Raw genomic sequence first — 25,394 nt, 5'->3', positions numbered from 1 at the left:
CTGGCCCGGCCCGGGAAGGTCTGCTGGAGGAGCCTGGGGTCTGTGGGTCTTCAGGACACGCTGGTTGTCACCAGCCCCTCTTCCGTGCACACTTGGACTTCGGTTCCTGGGGGCCACGGGGTCCTGCGGCCCTCCAGTCAGGGCTCCAGGCGGGACTGTGGGGCCGTGACTTCTGGGGGAGGCGGCCTGGTGTGACCGTGGTGGGGGCTGGTGGGGAGGCCCCTGGACCAGGCCAAGGCCCCACAGCAGTCCCGCCTGCCTCAGGTGCCCCAGGCCCTCTCCATCTCCCTGGGAGAGCCTCACGGCCCCCGGGGGCAGCCAAGTCCAGAAGTGCCGCAGCCCATCCACAGCCCAGAGGGGACAGCAGTCGGACGCCCTAGAACCTGCGGCCATCCACCCTAGGTGCTGCTGGGAGTGCAGTCCAGTGGGGGTGTCCTCTGGATTGAGGGTCTTTGCAGAAGGGGCAGACTGGGGGTTTTTCTGGAGGGAGGGGCTTAATGGTGCAGGAAAGAGGACACAGAGAGTGAGGACCCCTTACCAATTGCGAGTACAAAATAGTTTATTTAAAAATGTACAGTTCAGGAGGGTGGGCTGGGCTCCCCGCCACTGCCCTCTGTCCCCCTGGCCACCCGAGGGAAGGGGCCAGCCCTGCCTGGGGAAGGGAGGAGCCGTGGGCGAAATGTGAAAATAAAAGAAAAATGGCGAGCCCGCTCCCTTTTCAGCAAGGGGCTGGTCTTGCGTGCGATTCACAGTGTGTATGGGGAAGGGGCCTCGCCAAGCTCTCTCCCGGACCTCGGTCTTCCCATCTGCAAGATGGAAGTTAGGGGGGCGGCCTCTGGGGCCCACAGGGATCTGGGATCTCTGGGAGCTCGGGGACCATTTTGTCCACCCGACAGGAGCCAGCCCCAGAGAGCGGGGGCAGGTGTGCCGAACCGGGTGTGGGTTCCTCAGACATCCCAGGGGGCTCCTCTGGGATCCCAGGGGTGGGGGCGGTAACCCTAGTTGTCAGCCAGGGACCTGAGCGAGAAGGTGGCGGCGGCGGGGGCGGTGGCAGGGGGTGGCCGGGGGAGGCAGTGCAGGCTTCCGGTCCTGAGTGCGCACTGCACGGGCCAGAGCACCACGCAGAAGAGTGCGAGCAGCAGCACGGCGATGAGTGCCGCGCGCCTCCAGTCCCTGCGGCGGGCCCAGCAGCGGGCCAGGCAGCCCGGACGGCGGGCAGGGCCTGGGGTGGGCACGGGTGCTGCGGGCGTGGCAGGCTTGCTCGGGCTCACGTCCACGTACACAAAGCCGGGCGCCGCAGGGCCAGGCACAGAGGGTGGCGGGCGGCAGCACAGCTTGGTGCCCTCCAGCCACACGGGCTCCTCCCGCCGCAGGTGTGCTGGCATCCGAGCCTGCAGCTGGCGGCTGGTGTGCAGCGCGGGGGCCCCGGCAATGGGCACGGCTGTGGGCCGCCGGCAGAACGGGCAGGGCACGACCTCGCTACCCGGCTGGCCTGCGGGCCGGGCGGCTGCCATCCGCGCAAGGCACTCCAGGCAGAAGACGTGGGTGCAGGAGAGCTCCTTGGGTGTCCTGAAGATGTTGTCGTAGCCCGAGAAGCAGATGGAGCATTCCAGCGGGGAGGCCGTCTTCTCTGATCCAGGGCTGCCGGGGGACCTGGGGCTGCCGGCCGAGCCGCGGGACCTGGGCACTGTGGCGGTGGGGCTGCTCCTGCCGGCAGGCGGCAGGGCCGTGTGCCACACCTGCGGGCCTGATGACATGGTTCTGGGCTGTGGGACAGAGACCCCTGTGAGTGACCTCGATTGCCCCTTTCCTGCAAGGTCTGTCTGTCGCTGTCTCCCCGTCCCTCTCTTGCATCACCCAGAGATTCCGGGAAGGACACTGCCCATCTGCAGGCACCCCCACCAAGTCCCACCTGTCCCTGGCTCAAGGTCTTTCTGCTCAAGTTGTAACCCTGCGCTCCCCAGCCCCTCACCTGCTGAGTCAGGGCTCAGCATCCTGGGGTGTCCCAGTCTGCCTGGGCCATGTGGACCACTGCTCTGTAGACCCCTCCCACCAGCCCTGGCCTACCTGGACGTGCCACTGGGCAGAAATAAAGGTGATGATGACGATGGCCCACAACAGTTACTATTTACATCGCGGCTCTGCCAGGGTGGGCCCTGGGCACATGACACAGAACAGCCACGGTGCAGAAGAGGTGGCTCGGAGGCTGGGGTGACAGCCAGCGGGGCCCAGGCTCTCACAGGAGGAGTGTGGCTCTGGGTCAGGTGAAGTGGGTTTGAACACAGGTCCCAGTGTGGGCGGCCGATTTGGTTGGCACGCACCCGATATGCGGGCAGTTGTGTGAGGGTGGGTGCCAGGCCTGGCTGGGTGAGGGCTGGGACTCTGGATCTAGAGCCGGCCTGAGCTGGCTGCGCTGCGGGAGACTGGAGGGCCCGAGCAAGGGTGGTGGCCGTGGCCCGAGGAGGAGGTTTGTCCCCCAGCCACGGCCTGAACCTGCAGGGCTGCCTGGTGCTGGCCCTCAGGGCCTGGAAGTGACCCTCAGCCTGTGGCCAGGGGAGCGGGGGGCGGGGTGCTGGATGAGCCCCAGCCATCCTCCCTAGGCCGGCCCGCCACCTGGGAGCGTCACACCAGCCACAGCTGCCATCAGGAGGCAGTGGGACGTTCTCCCCCTTGCCTGCTGCCCCTTCACGGGGCCCAGGTCTCCTTCCCAGACAGCCACGTGGCTCCTGCTTGGAGGAGGGCGGGTAAGGGGCTGACTCGCCCTTCACCTTCACGACGGACGGAGGAGGCCAGGGCCTTGGGAAGACGCTGGCCACGTGACCCCATGGAGCCCAGGAGGCCCCCCAGGGGTGACCTGACCCTGACTTGCTGGTCAGTCCAGGAGGGATGGTGGGATGACTTCGCAGTGACGTGTCACGAAGGCTCAGGGGTTGCTGCCTCCTGCCGGTGACCGCCGTGAATCACGGTGACATCACTGTGATGTCACCAGTGCCCCGGCATCGCAGCATGAAGCGTCATTACGTTTGGTGACAGCAGTTGCCACAGGCCAGGCGGCAGCCTCAGCAGGGTCTGGGGGTACTGCAGGCTGTCCTCCCCCAGCCAGTTCACCCCACATAACCGGTTCCTTGGCACGGAGGCCCCACCCCTCTGAGGAGGTGCCCCACCCTGAGCCCGTACAGGTGAGAGGTGAGTGCCAGCTGAGCCAGCCTTACCTGGTAGCCGGGGTCAGCGGGGCCCAGGCACGACCCTCTTGGCTGGCACGGCCAGGCTGCGGCCGCGAGGTCACTCGTCCTGGCAGCGCTGGGTCCTTCCCCTCCCGGCCTGGCTGCTGTTCCTCTCCAGGGCCGCCGGGGGGGGGGGCGGGGGGCCGGGGGGCGGGTGTGTGCACTCCTCCAGGTGTGGAGCGCTGTCTGAGGCGGGTGTGAGTTCTCTGGGCGTGGGCTCCCGGCAGGTGTATTTATACACTTGCTGGGATCATGCTGGCCGGGGGCGCGGCCCGCTTCCAGGATTGGCTGGCCTTCTGTCCTGTCCCTGGCAGGCTGGGCAGTCAGCCGAGGGCGGGGAGTCAGAAGTGAGAGGTCTGGGGTGGAGCCTGGGGTGGGGCTGGGGGTCGGTAGGGCTCTGTAGTCTGGGCAGGTCTGGGGAGGTGGCTGGATGCCTGGGTGAAACCTCTCCCCTACCCCCGTGGCCCCTGAGATGCCGGAGCAGCCCCTCCGGAAACAGATCTGCTCACCAACCCTGTTCCAGGTGGCTGCACCTGAGCTCCTGGGTGGGCCCCCCGGAGGGTCCCTGCCAGGAGCCCCCCACTCACGATCAGCTCACTGATATGCTCCCCGAGCAGCCCCTGCCCCTCGCCCCAACACCTGCCTCATCCGTGTGTCTGCCCACCTCAAACTTGGGCTTCTGCTGCCCCCGCCCATCCCTCCCCACCTACAGCCTTTGGGGGCCGGGAGGGAGCTCCCTGCTCTGGGTCCAGAGAGTGGGGTGAGGGGTCAGGGCTGGGAGCACCCAAGGGCTGAGCCAGGGGTGAGGGCGGGCCAGGCGCCGGGCTGGCCACATGAACTTGTTTCAGGGGAGCGTCTGCTGGGACACCTCAATTACACATGTAGGGCAGGGACTCCAAGGCAGCGCCCACCCAGCCAGGGGAGCTGGAAGTCTCCCGGGGGACGGGGAGCGGTTTCAGCCAGTAGGTACGGGGTCCCAGCAGACCACAGGGCCAGCCTGTGCAGAGGCCTGGCTGGAGGGCAGGATGCAGGGGGTGAGGGCTGGGCTGGAGGGGCCCGGGTCCTAGCCAGGGGCTCCCCCATCTGACACCTGATCCTGGCCCCAGGGTCACAGCAGGCTCTCCCCCACGCCCCGTGGCTTCCCTGCCCCCACCCCGCAGCCGCACGCAGCACACCTCAGTGACCACCTGATCTAGACTTGGGGCCCAGCCCTCCTGAGATGGGACCCCAGTCACGAGCCTCTGGGGAGGGGATGCTGGGCTTGGCGAGGCTGGCAGCAGCGGTCCACCCTGGTGGGGGACGGCCCACCTCATCCCCACCCACCGGGCAGGGGCCCCCTGACTCCTCAGCGGGTAGTCCAGGACCCCCGGAGGCTGCCCAGCCCCAGTAGCACTAGGAGGGGCACTGACAGCCAACAGAAGTCAGAGGTCAGCAAGAGGAAGACCCTCCCTCAGCGTTAGGAGGTGGGTGCCCAGAGCAGGCTGCCTGGGCCAGACCCCAGGAGGAGCCACAGCGGGCTGGGGGGGCAGCCAGGCCTGCAGCCACAAGGAGGCTGAGCTGTGGGGTGGCTGCAGGGGCGGAGGGGACCTCGGCTTAGGAAGGGGCTGGGGCTCCCGTGTGCTCCAGGAAGGGGGAGGAGCCTCAGCCAGGGGCTTGACGAGGGGGTGAGGAGTCTCTGTGAGGGGCGGGCCAGTCCGTGCGAGATGGGACTCGGGGTCGGTCACATGCTGCCTCCAGGAGGCATCCTCGGTTCTCTGAGAACACCTTCCCAAGGGCTCCTGGGAACCTCCGGGCTCCTCAGTGGACAGTCAGTGCCCAGAGGCAAGGGGACAGGAACACCTGAGGGATGTGCCATCTGCAGTGGTGGCCAGGGCTCACCGCACGGGATCTCAGCACATTTGGGGCCCACCTGGTCCCCACACACCTGCTTGCTCTCCACATTCACGAGGGAAGAGCAGCTGCTCCAGGTGTGAGCGTGGGCTTCGCCTGAGTGGGTGAGCTGTTCACCAACCCAACCCGGCTAGGTGTGTGAGCACACGTGTGCAGGTGTCTGCGTGCGCGTGCAGGTGTGTGCACGTGTGAGGGGAGCACGGTGGCCAGCACGTGACCCTGGGGCTGGGACTCACTTGCCGGACCAGGCAGAGAACGAGGCCCACGGCGACCGCCCCTGTCCAGTTGCGGCTCTCAGATGTGGGGTCCCGGAGTCCTCAGGACACCTGGGAGTCCTGGGCTGGACACAGAAGCTGTCCTTGGCCAGAGGGGCAGGAGAGAGGCCTGCCCCCCAAGGGGTGGGGTGAGGACCAGCTTCAGATCCCTGAGGGCTGCCGGGGGCACATGAAATGGCCAGTGTGGGGAGAGGTCCCCACACGGGTGTAGAGTCTGGTGTCCCCCACAGGCCAGAGGCTGGGCTGAAGCCGGGGCTCGGGGGACGCACTTGCGCCCGGCCCCCCCCCGGCCCCCCCATCCCCACACACACTCTGGGCTCCCGACAGGCTTGGTGAGGCCCTCTGGCCATGAGGGGACTCCTCCGGTCCTGTCTCTCCAGCACCCAGCAGTGAGCTTGGTCCCCAAAGTCGGCCTGGCCTTGGAAGCCGGCTCCTACTGGGGCCCGGCGCCCAGGCCCCTGCCAGGCCCTCTGCCCTCGGGTCACCCCCTCAGGCCCTGCTCGCCCTGCCGTGCTGCCACCTCCCACCTCTGCAGTGGGTACGGCCTCTTGCTGACCTCTGACTTCTGACAGCTCTGGGTGCTCCTCCAGCGCTGAGTGAGCGGATGAATGGACCAGCGAGCTGCAGCGTGGCCCCCGGGCCGGGCTCACCTCCCGGGGCAGGGGTCCCCGTGGCGGTTGACACAGTGGGGCTGGGGGGACGACGGGCGCCCCACCTGCCTGCTTTGGCCCGAACTGATTAGCCCACAAATCGGCCTTATCTTGGCTTCTTACATGAGGGCCTGGAGTCCGGGTGAGGAATGGGTGACGGAGAGAAACTGGGGAGGCGGCTGTGCGTGGTGCCCGGCCCAGACGCCCTGCGCCTGCCAGCTGCCCCACCCCCATCTCGGGTGCCCCCCAACCCTGCCCACCGCTTTCTGGCCAGGATGCCCATCAGGGTCACGGGCTCACGAGTCCAGTGATGCCCCCCCAACTATTTGGGGGCCTGAGACAGTCGCACCCAGGCCCAGGGGTCTCCGGCGGCTGAGAGCCCAACGGGCCAGGCCACATAGGCCTGGGAAGTCAGGGGAAGCATCTCACGTGTGGGGACCAGAGGGCTGCAGGCTGAAATGCAGAGTTGAGTTTTGCTGCCGGGGATGGGGCAGGGCTGAGGCTGGGGGCTGCAGGCAGGGCAGGGGACAGGACATTAGAGAAGAGGGGCTCTAGGGGGCCCCGGGGAAGCCGAGGGTCATCTTGCGCCCACAGGAACCCCATGGGCGACCCACAGCCCCTTAAGGCTGTCAGCCTGGAGGCAGGAGGTTCCCGGGCAGCCGCCCCCCAGAACAGAGGGCAGAGCCTCCCCGCAGCCCTGGCTGTGCTGACGCAGCACCCAGGGCCAAGCAGACGCCCCCCGGGTGCCCCGATGGCTGCAAGCCTGACGAGGTGGGCCAGGCTCTCTGCCCTGCCCCAGCTGTGTCCTGGCGGCTCTGGCTGGGACACCCGGGATGAAGCCCACTGCCAGTCGGCAAAGGCCCCTCCGAGGGCCACCCACCCATGGGACCCCACCTCCCCAAGGTGCCGCCAGCCTGCACTCTGTACCCGCGTGTAGCTTCCTCCTGGGGGCTGTGAGCCGGGCACCACGGTGACCTCCCCGAGAGGCCCCATGGGTGCCCTGGCCGCACGGGGGCCTGCAGTCACCCGTGACTGCATGTCCCCCATGGGCCCGGTCACTTTACAGAAAAGCCCCCCTGGGGGCACCCACACTCTTTCCCATCTCAGTCCTGACGGCTGGGGGCCACCAGGGACTCCTGCTCTCTGAGGCAGCTTGGGACAAGCCCCCTTCTCCCGAGGCTAAGATCCTGAGGGCTCCCTGCCCTCCCCAGTGCGAGGCAGGGCTCCGCAGCAAGGCTCCACCCCTGCTGAGGAGCTGGTGAACCTTGGGCCGGCGAGAAGGGCCTGAGTGGTTTATTGACGCTGATTTCAGGTGGCCGCCCCTCTCAGCTGCCGGTCAGTCATCGTTCATGTCCTGGCGACCGAGCTTGTGTCCATAAACCACAAACACCGCAGTGGGAATCCCAGTGCAGAAAGCAGGAGGCTGGCCACACAGGCCCTGCCGTGGGCCCCGCGGACATGGACCAGACACCGGAGGAGAAAACGTCAGTCCCCGTGGAGGCTCTGGGGAGGCCAGGCAGCACCCTGCCCGTGCTCAGTGGGCACCCCGACGCTCCCCCATTTCCACAGGAACCCAGAGCCGTCCCTCCGCAACCGGCCGAGGCAGGGAACACGGGCTGCTACCTCGGGGCAGGGGCAGCGGGACAGGACTGCTGGCCAGGGCGGCCCTCGGCAGGTCCAGCGAGACAGCCAGTCCAGGCGGCAGTCACAGGTAAACGTGGCCCCGGGTTGACACGTCCCTGGGGGGTCTCGACCTCCAGCAGCTTCGGGCCAGTGTCCATCCCAAGGCGGATGAGGACCTCAAGTGCCTGGGGCCCAGGCGGGGTGCAGACGACGGCAGCGTGCCTCTTGGACTTCTATGCAAAGTGCTTTCTGCTTAAGCACAAGTAAGAGTCAGCAGAAGGCCAGGTGACTCACTCCTGCAGCGCCTGGAAGTGGGCAGCTGTGGCCGTGCAGGACAGCCCTGCGGGCGCCTGAGCCCGGGGGCCGGTTTGCAGGCCCCAAACTGCCTGTGTGTGGATGCGGCCGGACCCCGCAAAGGCCTCGGCCTCACTGCTCTCAGAGGGGGTGCGGGGGGTCTGCCCACCATGGGCTCCAAGGTGGAGGGGCACCCGGGTCCTGCAGGTCGTCTCTCCCGAGGAGCCTGGACCCCACGCGGCCTGGTTCCCTGGCCCGGCTCAGGGCCAGAGGCTGGAGTGCTGCCCCGGGTCAGTCACGCTGAGCGGCTGTGTGCTCTGAGGAAGGCCTGCGGGCAGGTGGCTCTCACTCCACATCTGTGGCTAGAGAGGGACGAGCCAGGGCCGTGTGCAGGCCTGTCCTGAGGCCTCGCTGGGCAGCGCCCAGCCTTCGTGTGGGCCCCCCCTCAGCAGCACGCGGGGCTGTGGATGGGCCGCGGGATCAGACGTTGCTCACCCGGGCCTCCACGGAAGAGACGGCAGTGGGGCCCACGTCCCTGTCCGAGGGCCGCTCGCGCCGGACGTAGCGCGGCTTCCGCACTGAAACAGGGTCAGAGACAGGCGAGATCAGAGTGGGGCCTGGGGCGGCAGGGAGGGCCTGGGGTCGTGGGCCTCCCTGGGGCTCACGGGAGGGGGGCTGGAGCAGCCTCCAGGGAGGAAGCCCACCGGGCTCCAGCTCCCGGACACCTGGCGCCCCTCGGCCCGGGAGAGGGCCCGGCTCTCCCGAAACACAAAGGCACAGGTCATGTGATGCGCTGCAGGGTGGATGGTATCCCCCCAACTACAAACGCATGTCCACGCCCTAAGGCCCAGAACCTGCGGGTGCAACCTTACTTGGAAAAATGGTCTCTGCAGATGTGATTATCTGATGGGCCCTAAATCCAGCGACCAGTGGCCTCGTGAGAGGGAGGGAGACACAGAGGGGAGAAGCCAGCGGAAGATGCAGCAGCGGCTGGAGGGATGCGGCCCCAAAAGCCCAGGGACGCCTGGAGCCCCAGAGGCTGGGAGAGGCAGGAAGGACCTGCCCCAGAGCCTCCGGAGGGAGCAGGTGGCCTCCAGAACCGTGAGAAAAGACATTTCTGTTCTCCCGAGCCCCCGGCCGCCCCAGGAGACTGACGCAGGCACCTTGTGCTTGGACATGGCGCTGCTTTGGAGAGATCAGACAAGTGTCTCACTGGACAGGGCAGATCCCGCCTTGACCGAGGGACTTCTCTGTCCCCAAGGAGGAGGATGTCCTCACCTGTCCCCATTCCAGACCTCCACACGGTGGCAGGAACACGGTCTGGGGAAGAGGCAGGTGGCCTGTGTGACGTGACCTCTGTGCTCACAGGGTCAACTGTGACACAGCTACTGCTCAGGAGGGACCACGGGAGGGCCCCGTGCCGGCCACTGGCTCCCTGCTCAGGCAGAGCTGGGACCTGGTGGAGGGCTGAGGGCGGCAGGGCTGACCCCTGACCCGTGTTGGGAACACCCCGCCCCCCTCAACAGACACAGCATCTCAGGAATAAAAGGAAAAAGGCACGAAAGCTGTGGATGATGAAGAGGGGCTTGGCCAGCACCCCTGCAGCGGCCATGGGCCTGGCGTTTTGAAATTCCCACGAGAGACGAGGCATCCCGACAGAGCGAGCGACAGGAAAGCACTGACGCACCTGAGGACGGAGGTGGGGGAATCATCGCGGCCTTGAAAAGGGGAAAAGGCACAGTGAGAACTGGAGATGGGATGGCCCCCAGCCCAGACACACAGACACCCAGACGCACACACACGGGGCCTCAGCCCGCCTATCAGGTACTTACAGCTTCGCCAGGCTGCAGGCTGGGGGCTGTAGGGGAGAGCACAGGTGTCACCTGGAGGCCACACAGCTGCCTCAGCCTGGGGGGCCCTCAGCCTGGGCGGGGGTCCCTCAGCCTCGGGACAGGGGTCTCTCAGTCTGGGAGGGACCCTCAGCCTCTGCTGCTGGGCCCTCAGCTTGGGCAGGGGTCCACAGGCCTGAGGTGGGGGTCCATCAGCCTGAGGGTTCCACAAGCCTGCAGAGGGTCCCTGGCTCCAGGCTCACTCCAGTCCCTCACTCCTGTGCCCAGCGGTGCCCTCAGCCTGCCCGGCCCCATCTCCCACCACACTCCGGTGGTGTCCCGCCAGCGCTCTGGGGCCAGCCGCCCCCACCCCCAGCTTCCCACCAGAGCAGACAAGCCGGCCTGCAGAGTGTCTGCCCCCATCACCCTCCACACTGAGACCCCACGACATCCACCCAGAGCACTCCCAGGACGTGACCGCCCCTCTTATCCTCAGGCCCGAGAGCCACGTGACAACCCAGTCCCCTCCAGGGTGCCACAGATGCGGCCTTGCACCGGACACCTGCATCTCGGCCCCAGCCCCGCTCCGTGCCCCCGGGCACACCCTGGCAGGAGGGGTACCTTTGTTTCTTCCATAGAAGACGTCAGGCAGCTTACTGGCACGCTTGAGGTAGAAGAATGCAGCCACGGAGAGGATGAGGCCCGAGCTGATGAGAAACGTCCCCAGGAAGAGGGAGGCTGCCACCTGGGGGCCCCCTGCAAGCGAGGTGAGGGCTGCCAGGGGTGCACACCTGGGCTCCCGCAGGGGCCAAGGGGTTCACACACAGGGGTGTGGGTCCCCCCTGCACTCGCACTGCCCAGGCCTCAGGTTCTCCGGGGCGTGGGCTGTCAAGACGTTCAGTGATCCTGGCCCCCGAGCCCCCCATCTCCTCCCTTGACACTCAGTGCAGACTCTGGGGCCCCCGTGGCCCTGGCGTGCGGATACACCCCACCTTGCCTCTCTGGAGCTGGTCAGCTGTCACCCGGGGTGGCCCTCCCAGCACCAAGATGCCTGCTGTCTTCACCTCCACAGGTTCAGGCGGGCCGGCGGGCAGATGCCCAGCTGGAGGCTCTGCGTTTAGGTGCCCGTGGGAAGCGCCTTTCTGACCCTGACACACAGGCACAAGGCCGGCCACGCTAGAGCCTCAGGATGGACGGGTTCCAGCTACACCGCCCCAAACTTGCCAACTGGAAGCGGGCTCAACACTGGACTGCAGGGGCCTCATCTGCCACCCTCTGCTGCAAGGCCCAGGCCCACATCGCAAGAAGCTGGGGCTGTCTGGGCCCACCCTGCCCCAAACACTGCTGGTCGGCCCACGCCAGCACAAGGCCACTTGCTTCCGGTCCTGAGACTCGCAGGGAAGGCCTGAGCCGTTGGTCTAGGTCAACGTGTCCTCTGCTGAAGGACCAGGATCTGGGGGGTCATGACCCCCATCGCAACCCAGTCACCTCAGAAGAGGTGGCTACACCCTGGGGCAGGTCCCGCACCGTGACTGCAGTGGTCACTGGTGGCCTGGGCACCACACCCCCGCAGCCTGGCCACTCCCTGTGGCTCGGCCAGCGTCTCAGGTACGACAGGACACCTCGCAGCAGGAACAGGCGGGGTACCAGGGCGTCTCCCGTGTCTGCACCTGAGGACCAGGTGGTATGGAGGGCATGTCTGCCTGCCTACAGCGTCTCAGTCCCCTCCAAGACCTATGTCCTAGAAGAGCCACCGGGGACGGTGCAAGGGGACTTCAGATGCCCTCCCACCTTGGAGAACTGCACATCCTGAGCTCCCAGGGACCAAGGGGCCGGGGGGCCTCTGAGCCAGGCAAAGGGTTAAGACATGCAGCCCATTCAGAGGCACATGGGGGTCCACGCCAAGCGACCCCAGCCGCACCCACCCTTTTATTTATTTATTTTTTGCGGTACACGGGCCTCTCACTGTTGGCGGCCTCTCCCGTTGCGGAGCACAGGCTCCGGACGCGCAGGCTCAGCGGCCATGGCTCACGGGCCCAGCCGCTCCACGGCATGTGGGATATTCCCGGACCAGGGCACGAACCCGTGTCCCCTGCATCGGCAGGCGGACTCTCAACCACTGCGCCACCAGGGAAGCCCAGCACCCACCCTTTTAAATCAAGCCCAGACCCTGACTTCAAAGCCGGCCGAGCTTCCATGCCGTCCGGGGTCCTGCTCCGTGACCAGGGCTGGGTCCTGGTACAGAGCTCTTGTCTGGGGCGGAGCCTGCCCTTGACTGTGGACGTGGCCCTGCCGTGGCCAGCATCGGCGATTGGGTCTGCGCTGGGAATGGCTCTGATGGTGCCCTTGTGTCCCCCGGGACTGGTCCGGTGAGCCGAGAGACTTACCAAAACTCGGCCGCCCAGGCATCCCCGTGCTCCTGTTCATGGGGAAGTGCGCGCCCCAGGCAGCGACTGCGGGGGAACAGAGCAGTCAGTGCGGCTGGCTCCACAGGCCGCCCAGACCCACGTGAGGTCCTGGACCAGGCACGGGGGCCCCGCAGAGGACCCCTGGGGAGCCAGAGATGCAGCCCAAACGGGCCGTAAATGAGACAGGGAGGTTGTCCTGGGGGGCAAGCGGACTCGGGGAGAGGGCTCCTGGGAGGTGTCCACCGAGGGACAGTGGCCCAGGTGTGGGGACAACAGCGAGAACTCCCACCCTTTCCTCCAGAACGTGGAGGTGTGGACCCTTGGTGAGCAGCAGGCAGGGGGAGGGGTGGGGGGACATACAGCCTCTGCACTCGGAGCTGTTGTGAGTCCCGTTCCTGCAGCGGATGCAGCTGACGGTCCCGTCCTCGGCCCGGTGCCCGTAGCAGCCTGTGCCAGGAGACAGGAGGCTCGGCTCAAAGCAAGCCCAGCCAGCCGGCTGCCTTCGGGGAGCGCTATGCTTTGAGTTGTAAAACCACATTCATTCCAGGACGCTAGTTCACCCACTCTGGAGCTTGGATGGACTTCAGAACAAGAACCGCCTCCGCGGGAACCGCAGCCAGCCCTCTCTCGCACGGGCATTCCCACCGGCCCCTTGCCAGGTGCCTCGGAAAGGGCTGCAGAGGCCCGGATGGGGACCCGACACTGACAGGTGCCGAGTATACACGCTGGAGGGGACGAGAGGCGAGCCCCACCTCCCACATCCACCAGGGGCTGCAGCGCACTCCCACTCGGCCGCCACGAGGGACAAGGGGCATCTGCGCCAGTGTGCTGCCGCCTGCCCCCCGCCCCCGGGCGGCCCAAGCACACTCGACCCGCGTTCCTGCCCTGCCCAACGCCACGGCCAGCGGCCTCCCCACAGCCTGCGGCCCGACCTGGGGCTGGGAGCTGTCCAGCGCTTGCCAGCCGGCGGTCTGCAGGCAGTCCACCTGGCCCACTACACCCTTTAAGGGCAGAGATTGCGTCTTACACCTTTATTTCTTCTCAACACCCCGGCACGTAGCACGGGCTGAGAGAACGTACTGGAGAAATATTGGTTGCAGGTGCTGGAGGCCGGCACAGACTTGACCAGCACGCAGTCTGCACACAAACGGGTCCCCTCAGAGGAAGGCCTTCCTGCTGTGACGCCAAGCAGGTGGCAGGGTCTGAAGAGTGACGGGGGCGCACGGGCTGAGCGCCGTGCCAGGAGGCCACGTCAGACCCAACGTGGAATCATACAAGTATCAGGAACAGGCCTTCGTTTCTCGTAAGACCAGGGCTTCTCTTCTGAAGTAGTTGGGCTCTTTCCCTTCATTCGGCATTTCTTGGGAGGGGCTGACCTCTGGGGGGGCTGATCGAGGAGGCCTAGGAACATGGGGTCCTGGGTACAGACCTGTCGCCAAGGCAACGATTCTCCCGAGAGCTCCCTCCGCCAGCCCCAAGGTACCTGGGCTCCTTGGTGAAGCCGCCAGGGCTGCTGGCCACAAGGAGGCCCTGTGCTGTGTGTGCAGGAACAAAGCACAGCTGGGGACCAGGCCCAGTAACCAGATCTAAGGAGCGAAGGCTGACTTTGCTGAGCCTTAAAGCCCCTTGAAAAGCAGCGCAGGGCCTGGCTCACTGGGTCCCCTGCCTTGCCCAGTGAGTAAGGAAGGTCACCGCCCGGCAGGACCAGGGACCTCAGGAAGAGAGGAGTTCACGCAAACCTAGAGGTACTGCAGGCAAAGTCTGGAGCTGAGTCCTTGGCTCGGCCTCCTGGACTCAAGAGGCCCTGGGAAAAGGCCAGCAAAGCAGACTTCAAAAGCGCCTGGTGGTCAGTCGCTGTTGTGGCTAAATTTCCTTCAACAATCAGGCCAAGTTTAGTGAGGCTGGGCTTATTTGTAAGACAGTTAGTGTCACTGTGACTCTCTTTGGTAGAAAGCGGGCTGGCTGCGGAGAGAAGTGGCCTTTCAGTAGGAAACTCTGATCTGCCTGATGGAGCAGATTCCAGTCCTGACCCGGGCCTCGAGGCCCAGCCGCCTGTAAACTGGACCGGGTGCTGAAATCTCCCAGTCTCCCCCACTGTCTGTCTCTGACCCTCCATACTAACGTTTCCGCTTCTCTCCCACCCTTCTGACCTGGTATCACAAGGACCAGAACTGCCGTTTCCCAAAGCCCTGCAAACTGATGTGAACTTCAGGCAGTCACCTCGACAGATTGCGGCAACGGCGGGCCACTGGGAAAGTTCCTGAGACTAGGGCTGCGTCGAGGGTCTCCACGCTGTCCCCGCCCCACCTACTGCCCACACACGGGGGTTTCTCTGGTGGGAGCCCACCCACAATCCTCTTCCTGAGCTGAGTGTGACGGGATGGGCTGTCCCAGGACCGAGGGTCAGTGAGACACGGGAGCTCGTGCTCATCTGGATCCTTTCTGCTCGTTCCATCTGTTTCCCCTCCCCTTTGCCGACCTCCTATCCCACAACTTCTAACCCAAATCTCTCCACAGCTACCAACTTGGCTTTTAATATGAGAAACTTTCTGAAGGTAAAGTCTCAAGTGGGGAGGAGACAAACCCCATATGGGAGCTGCCCCCCGCCCCCCAACCGGGAGAAGACGGGAGTCGGGCGACCATGTTACAGTCATCCCCGTCTCCCTTCGGCTGCCCCAGTGTTTTAGCCACTTGCCCACAATCGCCTCCTTGTTCAACCTGATGTGTAAGCGCTGATTCTGCCACTTACTTGGGACTCCACTTCCTCCCATGTCCTGTAAAACCTGTACACGTTTCTGTACTTTGCTGCTCCTGTCTTATGTCAGCTTACCTCAGGGCAGCTGAAACTCCCTGCGAGGGAAGAGGCAGTCTTACCTGCCCCCACCCCGCAGGCCTGGAGCCACCGTGTCCTCCTGGGGTCCTGCCCCCACCTCCCAGGACGAGGCCCCATCACGCTCGCTGCCTCTGCCCACCCCTCTGGCCCCTCCTTCCCGAGGCCATCTAGGCTTGCTCATGCCAAAGCTCACCTGGGCCACACAGGTTAGTGCCTGGGCAGGTGGCGTTGGTGTCCACCACGTCCACACAACACTTGGGCTGCTGGCCCTAGAGGGGAGATAGTGGTGAGTTTCCAGACCCTGCGGCCGGGCAGCTTGTGCGGGCCAGGCCCAGGGCGATATCCGCAGAGGGGCTCCCGGCAAGCTCACCCCAACACCTGGGGCTCTGGCCTCTTGTAGTCAGCGTCCGGTGACTGTGCCTCGCTGACCCAGAGCAAGGTGAGGACGCACGGCCACACCGCACAGACGCTCCCTGGGACAGCACTTGGTGTCCGGCGAGCGTTTGGTGACTGAACCAACAACCGAAGTGTTGGGCTGGGACCTGCCAGGGCACATTCCGTGGCACCTGGACTCCCAAAGGCAGGAATCCCTCGGGGGATCCCTTGGGGCCCACCCAGAGATTCTGTTGGGGGTGGGCTGGAGCAGCCTGGTGGGCAGGGGGTGGTCCTCTCCTCCACTGCCCGCCCACCCTCCCCTTGGGGCCTCCCTGCAGCCCCTTCTTTTCTCACGGGGTCTCCTGGGTCATGGGAGCCGCCACCTCCCGCCTCGTGGCCACAGGGCAGGCATTTCAGCCGTGAACTTATTTACATTAGTCGCCACTTGCAGCTGGTGGCTTTGAAAATCAAAAGACGAAGCTGCTAAGAAAGGAAGCACATGTTTCTGGGCAGTTGTGAAACAGGAAGATAACTCCAGGCCCCCTCGGCCTCCCTAGTGAGAGGCCTGTGCAGCCCTCACAGCGCGTCTGCCCGCGCTCCCGACCAAACAGCCCACATTCCTGGACGCTTCTGCGATGCTTCTGCAAGTCTACAGGCACCTCCATCGGGGGTCCAGCTCGGCCCCCACAGAGGAAAGGCCAGGTCCACGCGCAGGAGTGGGCGCTGCGGGCACTGCACTCACAGACCAGGCGGCGGCAGGGGCCTCGGGAGGCGTCCGGGCAGCTCCGCTCCGTGCGCTCAGCCCAGCCGAGCTGGTTTCCCAGGACTGGCACGCTGTGACTTGCAAGGGGCACCTCAGGGCGGCTGAGGAATGGTGGGCGCATCCTGGACTCCAGGGGGCCGAGGCCAAGCCCGAGGGGGAAGCCTGGCCGTCCTGTCCCACCCAACCCGGCAGGGGCAGAGTGGCTGGAAGGCTCACCATCCTGGAGGACGAGCAGCTGGGTGTGTGCACACATGGCCGGGCACCTCCAGAAACCACAGCCTGGCACACCTGTGTCACCGGCTTGGGAGAGCCATGACCTGGCCGAGTCTGAGCCTGAAGTGGGCGTCTCTGTCCGCCCCACTAGCTGTGGCCAGTGCCAGTGGGGGCAGCTCTGTGGAGACCCTATTTCAGCTCCAGAAAGAGGTCTAGTTGGGCAGAGGGAAAGGAGGTTCTAGCAGGCAGAGTGGAGCGGGTGCCAGGGGCGGGGCTGTGCATCTGCTGCCCTCCCAGAGGCACAGGCCCCTCTGACCCTGGCAGTGGGCACGGCCAGCATCTCGGGGGCCGGGACAAGGGTGGCACCTAGAGGTGGAAGGGCGAGCCCCTGGGTGAAGAGCCCACGAGCCACGTGCTGGGTGCTCACCGCACTTCCTGAGGATCTACTGGCAACTTCCACCAGGAGGCTGGCCAGGAGGACGGCGCGCTGGAGCGCCATGTCCCGGAGCTCAGGGTCTGCGAGAGAGAGGGGTGCCGTGTGGCCACAGGCGACGCCTGGCAGGGCAGGGCACCGGGCGGGAGCCAGGGCGCAGGATGCTTACCTGGCCCTCCTGGAGGCCGGCAGACCCTCGGTCCGGGGCCTGCAAATCGAGGTGGATAGGTGAGGCCGTGCTGCTGGCCAAGCGCAGCCAAACCACGCCCGGGGCTCGGGGTCCAACTGGACTTTTCGTCAGGAACCCCCACGGCTCGGCCCACCCGGATCAGGATCTGATGGACTCACTCCCTCCTCCGCCAGTTTCCCACCGTTTGCTGCTGCTTCCAGGAAGAAGGACTGAGCAGAGAGGGTCTGGGTGAGCCAGTCCTGCCCCAGAGCTCGGACGGCCCTCCCACCCGCCATCTCATCCTGTCCTCATAAGACCCGAATTCGATTTCCAGTATTTTCACCCAGAGACGGAATGGCAAGGGTGCCTCTGGGGCGGCCAGGCTGGTCAGGACCCCTCGGTCTTAACAGTTTTGTGCCGTTGGCCCTGTTGTCATCACGGGAGGGTGTGTGGAAAACACCCAGCTGGGGCACTAAAAGCCGTGACACAGGCAGTACTGGGTGCAGGTGCCTCTGGCGGGTGATGGATCCAGAGAGCAAACAGACTGCAAGTAAACGTCCTAACGCTAAAACCACACGAAACGCGACAGCCCACGCGATTCAGCGCTCACGGTGCCACACTTCTAACGTAACCGGGGAAACACACCGGCCTGCACAACCCCGGAAGTAAATCGTGAGTCGGGTTTTTATTCTGAAAGGTGGGAACTACAATTATAATCTGTCCCAAACACATAAAAGTCACCTCTAAAAACACTTTTTTCTTAACAAAAACAGCTGCAGGGTGGAGCTGCACGTGAGGGGGGCTGGTTCAGGTTCCACAGAGGGCGCGCTTGGGGCTGGGGGGCGAGAAGCCCCTCCGCCCACTGGCCCAGGGCCTGGGGGTCCCGGGCTGGGGTCTGTCCTGCCATTCGCTCTGTGCTGCCTTTAGTCCAGGCTGATGGAGCAGACGCCGCCCCCCACGTCAAGTCCCCCCATTAAAAACACCTGCTCTTGGGCTTCCCTGGTGGCGCAGTGGTTGGGAGTCCGCCTGCTGATGCAGGGGACACGGGTTCGTGCCCCGGTCCAGGAGGATCCCACATGCCGCGGAGCGGCTGGGCCCGTGAGCCATGGCCGCTGAGCCTGTGCGTCCGGAGCCTGTGCTCCGCGACGGGAGAGGCCACAATGGTGAGAGGCCCGCGTACCGCAAAAACAAAAAGAACACCTGCTCTTTCCTGCGGCACCATCCCCTTTCTAGAATGTGAAATCCCCTCAGGTGGCAACTACTGGTGTCACAGCCGCATTGATACCTTTGATTCAGGAATCAGGTCTCAGTCAACACCTCTGTCTGCTACTCAGTGGACACGACTGAGTACGGTGTCCACACCGTGCGGCCCCTCCACGGCCCCCGCCTGCCCGGCCAAGCCCTGCCGCTGCATGTGGACGGTGTCTTCTGGAATTTCAGGAGAACGGACCACACTGTCCGCGCACCTTGTGTCGGGCTCCTGCCCTTCAGCATGGCCACAGCGATCTTCAGATTCCTCCATACTTTGCCCTCTCGTGGCTGAGTGGCATCCACTGCGAGGACACTTCCCTTGCCCGCTGCCTGCTGATGGCCATGTGGCTGTTTCCACATTTTGGTGGCTAACGCTGCTGGGGACGTTCTTGGGCCCGTTCCTGCACAGTCGCTTGCTTTCCTTCCTCTTGGGTAAATACTTGGAAGCACCAGGTCAAGGGGACTCTCTGGGAAGCTGCCCTGCTATTCTCGGGCAGCGGCTCCGTGTGCAGTGGCTGGCTCACCTGCTCTGGCCCTGCCAGCTAGTGGCCTCGCACCGGCGGCCGGGCAGCGGTTCTCCTGCTGTTCCAACCTGCGTTTCCCTGGTAACTAGCGACAGTCAGCACCTCTGTCCTGCTTGTCAGCCATTCACACATCTTACATCTCTCATAATGTGTCTGTTCACATCTTTGGGCCACGCTGTTCGGCTGGGCCATCTGTCTATTATTACGTGCTAACTCTTCATGTATTTTGTCAGATATATGTACTGTAAATATTTTCTCCCATTTTGTGACTTGTCTTTTCATTTTCTAACGGGTATCTTCAGAAGAGCAAATGTTTTCATTTTGGTAAAATCGAATGCATCCATTTTTTCTTTTATGGTTCTTGCTTTTTGCGTCCTAAGAAATCTCTGCCTTGACCTCAGGGTCATAAGGATTTCCTGTGTTTTCTTTGAGTTACTTTTGTGTCATGGTGTGAAGTAAAGATCAAGTTCATTTTTCTTCCCTATGTATATCCAGTTGTAGCACCATGTGTTAAAAAGGCTTTCCTTTTCATATTACATTCTCTTGACATCCTTGTTGAAAATCAATTGTCTGTGTGTGGGTCTACTTCTGGACTTCCTATTCTGTTCCGTTCATCTGTGTGTCACCAGTACCACACAGTCTCAACTACTGAAGCTTTACAGAAAGTCTGAAGTCAGGCAGAGTGAAGCCCTGCTTTGTGTAATTGCTTTGGCAATTCCAGGTCACCTGCATTTCCATGTTTTAGAATCATCTTGTCAATTACTACAAAAAGCCTTCTGGAATCTTGACTGGGATAACTGACATTTTAACAATATTGAGTCTTCTAATCTACAAACATGCTCTCTCTCCATTTCTTCAAGTTGTCTTTGTTTATTTTTTAAAATATTTATTTGGCTGCGCCGGGTCTTAGTTGTGGCACGCGGGATCTTTTTTTAGTTGCGGCATGTGGGACGAGTTCCCTGACCAGGAATTGAACCCGGGCCCCCTGCACTGGGAGCACAGAGTCTTAGCCACTGGACGACCAGGGAAGTCCCTTCAAGTTGTCTTTAATTTCTCTCAGCAATGTTCTGTGGCTTTCAGTGAAGAGGCGCTCTTACACATCTTTTGTTAAACATATTACTAAATATTTTGTCTTTGGGTATTATTGTAAATATAATTAACTCTCTAATTTCTTTTTTCTTTCTTTTTTTTGAACAACACTTGAATGACCTTTAATGTGCTTAGAACAAATCACTTTACAAAAAGCACGAACACTTTTTAAAACATAACTTTGGGGACTTCCCTGGTGGCGCAGTAGTTAAGAATCTGCCTGCCAATGCAGGGGACACGGGTTCGAGCCCTGGTCTGGGAAGATCCCACATGCCGCGGAGCAACTAAGCCCGTGAGCCGCAACTGCTGAGCCCGCATGCTGCAACTACTGAAGCCCACACGCCTAGAGCCCGTGCTCTGCAACAAGAGAAGCCACTGCAGTGAGAAGCCCACGCATCACAACAAAGAGTAGCCCCTTCTCGCCGCAACTAGAGAAAGCCCACACGCAGCAATGAAGACCCAACACAGCCAAAAATAAACAAATTAATCTTTTTAAAAAGTAACTTTGGACACTACACAAATTAAAATAATAACAACACAGTCGCACGGTCTGATCCTCTAAAGTGGACTTTAGGAATCTCTGAGCAATTTACTAGAATTCTAAATGTTCATCCAATGAGCCTAGGTATGTTTCTACAGATCTGAATGTTGCTCTGAGAACAGGTGCTCAAAGACGAGTTCCCTCTGTCAATCTCCACAGTTTTCCAAGGTCAAGTCACCTGTGAGCCCATCTTCAACCTCACTCCTTAAAAGTGTCCTATGAAATAAACCAGCAGGAAGTACTGGGCAGAAACTGATTCCCAGGAGACATACAGATAAGCAAGTCAAACATGAAACATTCTATTTGAAAGAGATAAAAAGCAAAGAAAGATGCACCAATACACGTCGTTCAAGGAATAGAAGTTTCTACTAAAAGGCAGAAGTTGCACAGCAGCAGTTACGACTTTTAATGGTATTTTGTTACATGGGAAGACATATCCTGCCATATACCTTGCAGGGAAACTTTCAAGAGGGGTCATGCCTAATCTATCCCATAAACTTAAAAATGGCCAAATCTGAAACTCACCAAGCCATTTTGGAGACGGGGAGCAGGGCCACAGGCGTTAGGTGCCGGCGTTTATGGCCATCAGGAGTCAGCGTTTTATTCACTAGCCCCTGGCTGAAGCACTCTACCCTTTACTAAAGGACTTCATCCTCTTGCTAAAAACCCACGCCATCAAATGTCCCCCTGTTCTAACCACAAAGCGGTCTGCAACGTAAGCCACCTGCTCCTCTGTTTTCCTTGAGGCCAGATTATCACCGGCCAGGACTTCTGTATAAGGACCTTCCCCACGCTTGAAGTGGTAATTAAGTCAACCGCAGGCCAAGCTCTTTAACGTTTTCTCTGTCGGGATTACTTCTCTGCGCCTGCTCTGCACCTCTCGGGCTGGGCAGCCCCGGATGTGCTAACTGTCCTAACAGAGGTATGTCCACAGGGTAACCTGAGCCAATGCTGACTGTCATGGTGACGCGACATCAGAAAGTTTGAAAAGCAGAGTGGGAACTGCAAACCCACGTGAACGGTTCAGGTTAAAACGGTCAAGTTCAGAGTAATACTGGCAGACAGGGAGGAAAACAGCGTGCGAAAAGATGGTCTAATTCACCTGCGTGAGTCGACCACACTTGGTAAGGCGGTGGGACTAGAAGTGGAGAACGGAGAGGAACACTGAGGGGAAAGAGCCCACAATGGAAAGCAACGGCAACTCAAGGCCAGAGGAACAGAAGCACCTCAGTCTGTGCTCCTGCAAAATGTACACGGCGGCCTTCCGACTCTCGCGCTTAACAAGGCGCGTTGCCTCGAGCCCGCAGGAGGAAGCGGTGAAGGGCGCAACATGCCAGAGGTTTTCCAGGGTAATTTCAGGCTCTGCAGCCCCAGCTCTCAGACAGCGGCAGTCTGATTCTGCTATGTCTTGTCCTCCTCTTGAACTTTGTCCACGTGTCCCGCTTCTGGTGGTCCCTCCTCCTCCTTCCTTCAGCCTCCTCCCCCAGCGTGGCTGGTGCGGACCTCCGCCAGCCCCTCGCAGCAGCAGCGCCGCACCTCCACCGGCCCCTGCTGCCCGGGGACTGAGCCGTTCACTGGCTCGCAGTTCCCCCTTTCCGGACTCCCAGGGGCTGCGGTGGCCTCTAATTGCATTTCGTAACGGTCTGCTGTTAGCATACAAAAATACAAGTAAAATTTGCGCATTAACCTTGAGCTCTGAGATTTTGCTAAATTCACTTAATAGTTCTAGCAGTTTTCACAGATTTCTTAGTGTCTTCTATAGAATCATGTCCTACGCAAATAAACACAGCTGTACACCACTTTGCTTAGAAACTTGTTTCAGGGCACAGCAGCTGGTCTTTGCTAGAGAATGCACTTAGAAGGAACTTGTGTTCTGCTCCTGATGGGTGTGGCTTCCACAAATATCAATCAGCTCAAGATGCTTGGGAGCACTGTTCAGATCCTCTGTCTTTACTGATTTCTTTAGGTCTTTTGTTCTAATAACTGGTGAGAGAAAGATGCTAAAATTGCCTACTATGATTGCTTATTACTCCCTTTATTGGGTGCATTCATAATTGATGTTTTCCTGATGAAACAACCTCTTTATTATTAGAATTTCCTCGTTCTCTTTAGTAATACTCCATATTGTGAATCTACCTTATCTGATATTAATATAGCCACTCCAGCCTTCTTACGCTATTTGTATACATACACATTTTGCATTCACTTATTTTCAACCTGTGTTTTTGATATTTAAAGTGAATCTCGGGCTTCCCTGGTGGCGCAGTTCTTGAGAATCTGCCTGCCAATGCAGGGGACAAGGGTTCGAGCCCTGGTCTGGGAAGATCCCATGTGCCGCGGAGCAACTGGGCCCGTGAGCCACAACTACTGAGCCTGCGCGTCTGGAGCCTGTGCTCCGCAACAAGAGAGGCCGCGGCAGTGAGAGCCCCGCGCACCACGATGAAGAGTGGCCCTCGCTCGCCGCAACTAGAGAAAGCCCTCGCACAGAAACGAAGACCCAACACAGACCCAAAAATTAATAAATAAATAATTTTAAAGTGAATCTCCCACAGACAGCATGTAGTAGGGTCTTGCTTATTTACGCATTCTGATAATCTCTACCTTTTAAGTGGAGAGTTTAGTCCATTAACATTTAATTTAATTATCACTGTGGTTAGACTTAGGTCTACCATTTTATTATTTTTCTACTTGTTCCTTGGTTTTAATACATAAAAGACTTAATTTTTTTAGAGCAGTTTTGGGTTCACAGCTAAACTGAGCAGGAAGTAAGAGAATTCCCATACACCCCCTGCCCCCACACAAGCAGAGCCTCCCCCACTGTCAACATCCTGCCCCAGATAGGTACTCTGATGAACCTACACTGACACATCACTGTTGCCTCAAGTCCATATTCACATCAGGATCACTCTTGATGCTGGGCATTGGCAAATGTATAATGATGCTATGGTTGGATTTAAGGCTACCATTTTATTATTTGTTTTCTGCTGTCTCTCTGGTGTTTTATTTCTCTGTTCTCTCTTTCCTGTTTTCTCTTATATTATTTGAATATTTTTAAAAATCCCCTGTCAATTTATCTTTTGGTTCTTCAGTTATGAGTCTCTGCATTATTTTTATGGTTATTGCTCTAGGACTGCAACACACATCCCCACTATTTCACAGCTTACTTAGAATCAATACTGCAGCACTTCATGTAAAGGCAGAACCTGCAGGTCCACAGATCCCCTTCACTGTTCCTTATGCTACAGTTATCATACGTATTTCATCTGTATGCATTACAAACCCAAGACATGTTCTGATTTTTTCTTTAAATACGTATTTTAAAGAAAACGTTCCCCCCAGATATTTACCCTTTTTGATGCTCATCACTCACTCATAAAGACCTGAGTTTCACTCTGGTATCATTTTCCTTCAGCCTGGAAAGACTTTCTTCAGCATGTCTGGCAGTACACAGATGATGGCAACAAATTCCATCAGTCTTCCTTCTTCTGAAAACATCTGTATTTAACACACACTCCTGGAGGGTTGACTATCTTTCTTCCAGAACTTTATAGATGCAGCTCCACTTGCCTTCTGATGATAAGTTCCTAGTCTTTGTGATGCTGTGTGTATGTAGTCTTGTTTTTCTCTGGCTGCCGTCAAGATTTTTAAAGTTAATCTTAAAGTTTTCAGTAATTTGAAAATGATGTGCCTGTTTATGGTTTTAGTCATATTCATCCTGTTTGGGACTCACTGAGCTTCTGAAATCTATAAATTTACGTTTTTCACCATATTTGGAAAGAGTCTGATCATTGTTGTTCAAGTACTTCTCCTGCCCCACTGTGTCTCTCGCCTCCCCTCTGGGCTCCATAGTTACCCTGCCTGAGACACTTCACACTGCCCCATGAGTCCCTAGGGCTCTTCATGCTTTTCCCTCAATCATTTCCCCAGTTTTTCTTCAGACCAGATGATTTCTACCAATTTGTCTTTGAAGTCTGACTACTTCCTGTCATTTCCATTCTATTATGCCCATTCAGTGAATTTTTTATTTCAGGTGTTTACTTTCCAGTTCTAAAGTTTCCAACTGGCTTGTTTTGAAAAATATTTTCTACTCCTCTACCGAGATTTCCTATGTTTTTGTTCATTATGAGTGTATTTTCCTTTACCTCACTGAACACAGTTACTAAGCCAGCTGTGAGGTGCTTGTTTGACTATCCAACACCTGGGTCATAACACGATTGGCGTCTGTTGACTGTCTTTTCCCTGAGGATGGTTCACATCCCCCTGGCTCTTTGTATGTTGAGTACTTTCAGGTTGTAACATGTATGTTGCAAATGTTGTGTTGTAGAGACTCTGAATTCCATTATATTGCTCTGAAGAGAGTTTATGGTTTTGCTTTAGCAGGCGATTAATCTCATTAGATTCAAACTGCAAACTGTGTTGCTGTTGATTTTGTGGGAAGCGGTGGCCTCGCTCTCACTCCAGGTGGCTTCTCCCCATGCCCTGTGTGTGTGCACGGTTCAAGGCTTGGACAGAAATCTGAGCAGAGTTTAGTCGCAGAATTCCTCGTTCCAGGATTTCTCCCCAGCAGCTGTGGATACCAGCTCCTCCCCTTAGTCTAACGAGGAAGCGCACGGTCTTTCCACCCAGAGTTTTAGCCACCACACCACCCCTGCAGTGACTGTGCAGCCCTCAGAGGAAAGATGTGCAAACAAGAGACACACTGTGTGCCGGCCACGCCTCTAAGTCTAAGCTGCCCTCAGGATCTGCCTGCTGTCCCCCCTTCCAGAGTCCTCAGGTAGCTGCTTTTCTACCTTGTCCCGGGATGATGATTGCCATCTACGGGAGAGTCATTTGTTGGAGCTGATTCTTCTATGCCGGAAATGACTCCACTGCATGGCTTTTCTATTCAGAAACCCAATGGTAGGCACAGAGGTCACTTGGAGAGAACTGCAGTGCCACCAGAGCCTCGTCTCCACTGGGCAGGAGTCGGCCTCAGGGAAGCAAATGGGGATGGATGCTAAAACACTCTTC

General features: G+C 60.0%; 2 protein-coding genes across 25 annotated transcripts in view; both read right to left on the bottom strand.

Annotated features, from left to right (window-relative positions):
• Nucleotides 1-539: 539 nt before the first annotated feature.
• RNF223 (ring finger protein 223) lies at nucleotides 540-7,201 on the bottom strand. 2 transcript variants are annotated; one of them, XR_003433484.1, is made up of 3 exons: nucleotides 5,351-7,201; nucleotides 3,213-3,539; nucleotides 1,655-1,766 (listed from the first exon to the last, which is right to left on the bottom strand). XR_003433484.1 is itself a non-coding variant. In XM_027110644.1 (2 exons), exon 2 carries the CDS (start codon nucleotides 1,755-1,757, stop codon nucleotides 999-1,001), a length of 759 nt encoding a protein of 252 aa, XP_026966445.1. In that variant the 5' UTR covers nucleotides 1,758-1,766; nucleotides 3,213-3,815; the 3' UTR covers nucleotides 540-998. The 2 variants fall into 2 exon arrangements, 1 of the variants encoding a protein (XP_026966445.1); XM_027110644.1 differs by lacking the exon at nucleotides 5,351-7,201 and having other exon boundaries at nucleotides 540-1,766; nucleotides 3,213-3,815.
• Nucleotides 7,202-7,317: 116 nt separating this feature from the next.
• Nucleotides 7,318-25,394, bottom strand: part of CUNH1orf159 (chromosome unknown C1orf159 homolog) — a 28,724-nt gene continuing 10,647 nt past the window's right edge. For 2 of the 23 annotated variants that reach the window (XM_027110621.1, XM_027110623.1), the window contains exons 2-12: nucleotides 16,980-17,018; nucleotides 16,805-16,893; nucleotides 16,381-16,555; nucleotides 15,405-15,568; nucleotides 15,220-15,295; nucleotides 12,554-12,640; nucleotides 12,173-12,238; nucleotides 10,407-10,541; nucleotides 9,789-9,814; nucleotides 9,644-9,674; nucleotides 8,541-9,276 (exon numbers count right to left, since the gene is read on the bottom strand). In XM_027110621.1, the coding sequence (XP_026966422.1) occupies nucleotides 8,870-9,276; nucleotides 9,644-9,674; nucleotides 9,789-9,814; nucleotides 10,407-10,541; nucleotides 12,173-12,238; nucleotides 12,554-12,640; nucleotides 15,220-15,295; nucleotides 15,405-15,568; nucleotides 16,381-16,555; nucleotides 16,805-16,876 (1,239 nt within the window). In that variant the 5' untranslated portion in view covers nucleotides 16,877-16,893; nucleotides 16,980-17,018 and the 3' untranslated portion in view covers nucleotides 8,541-8,869. The other 21 variants (XM_027110626.1, XM_027110625.1, XM_027110630.1 and 18 more) reach the window with 21 other exon arrangements.

Source organism: Aethalodelphis obliquidens, unplaced genomic scaffold (genome assembly GCF_003676395.1).
Source record: "Aethalodelphis obliquidens isolate GAN/ISIS:26980383/991018 unplaced genomic scaffold, ASM367639v1 scaffold9, whole genome shotgun sequence".
NCBI lineage: Eukaryota > Metazoa > Chordata > Mammalia > Artiodactyla > Delphinidae > Aethalodelphis > Aethalodelphis obliquidens.
This window is presented reverse-complemented; position numbering and strand designations above follow the sequence as displayed.

Excerpts from the sequence above, each read along its gene's own strand:
- RNF223 (XM_027110644.1), bottom strand. The coding sequence starts at position 1,757 with ATGTCATCAGGCCCGCAGGTGTGGCACACGGCCCTGCCGCCTGCCGGC.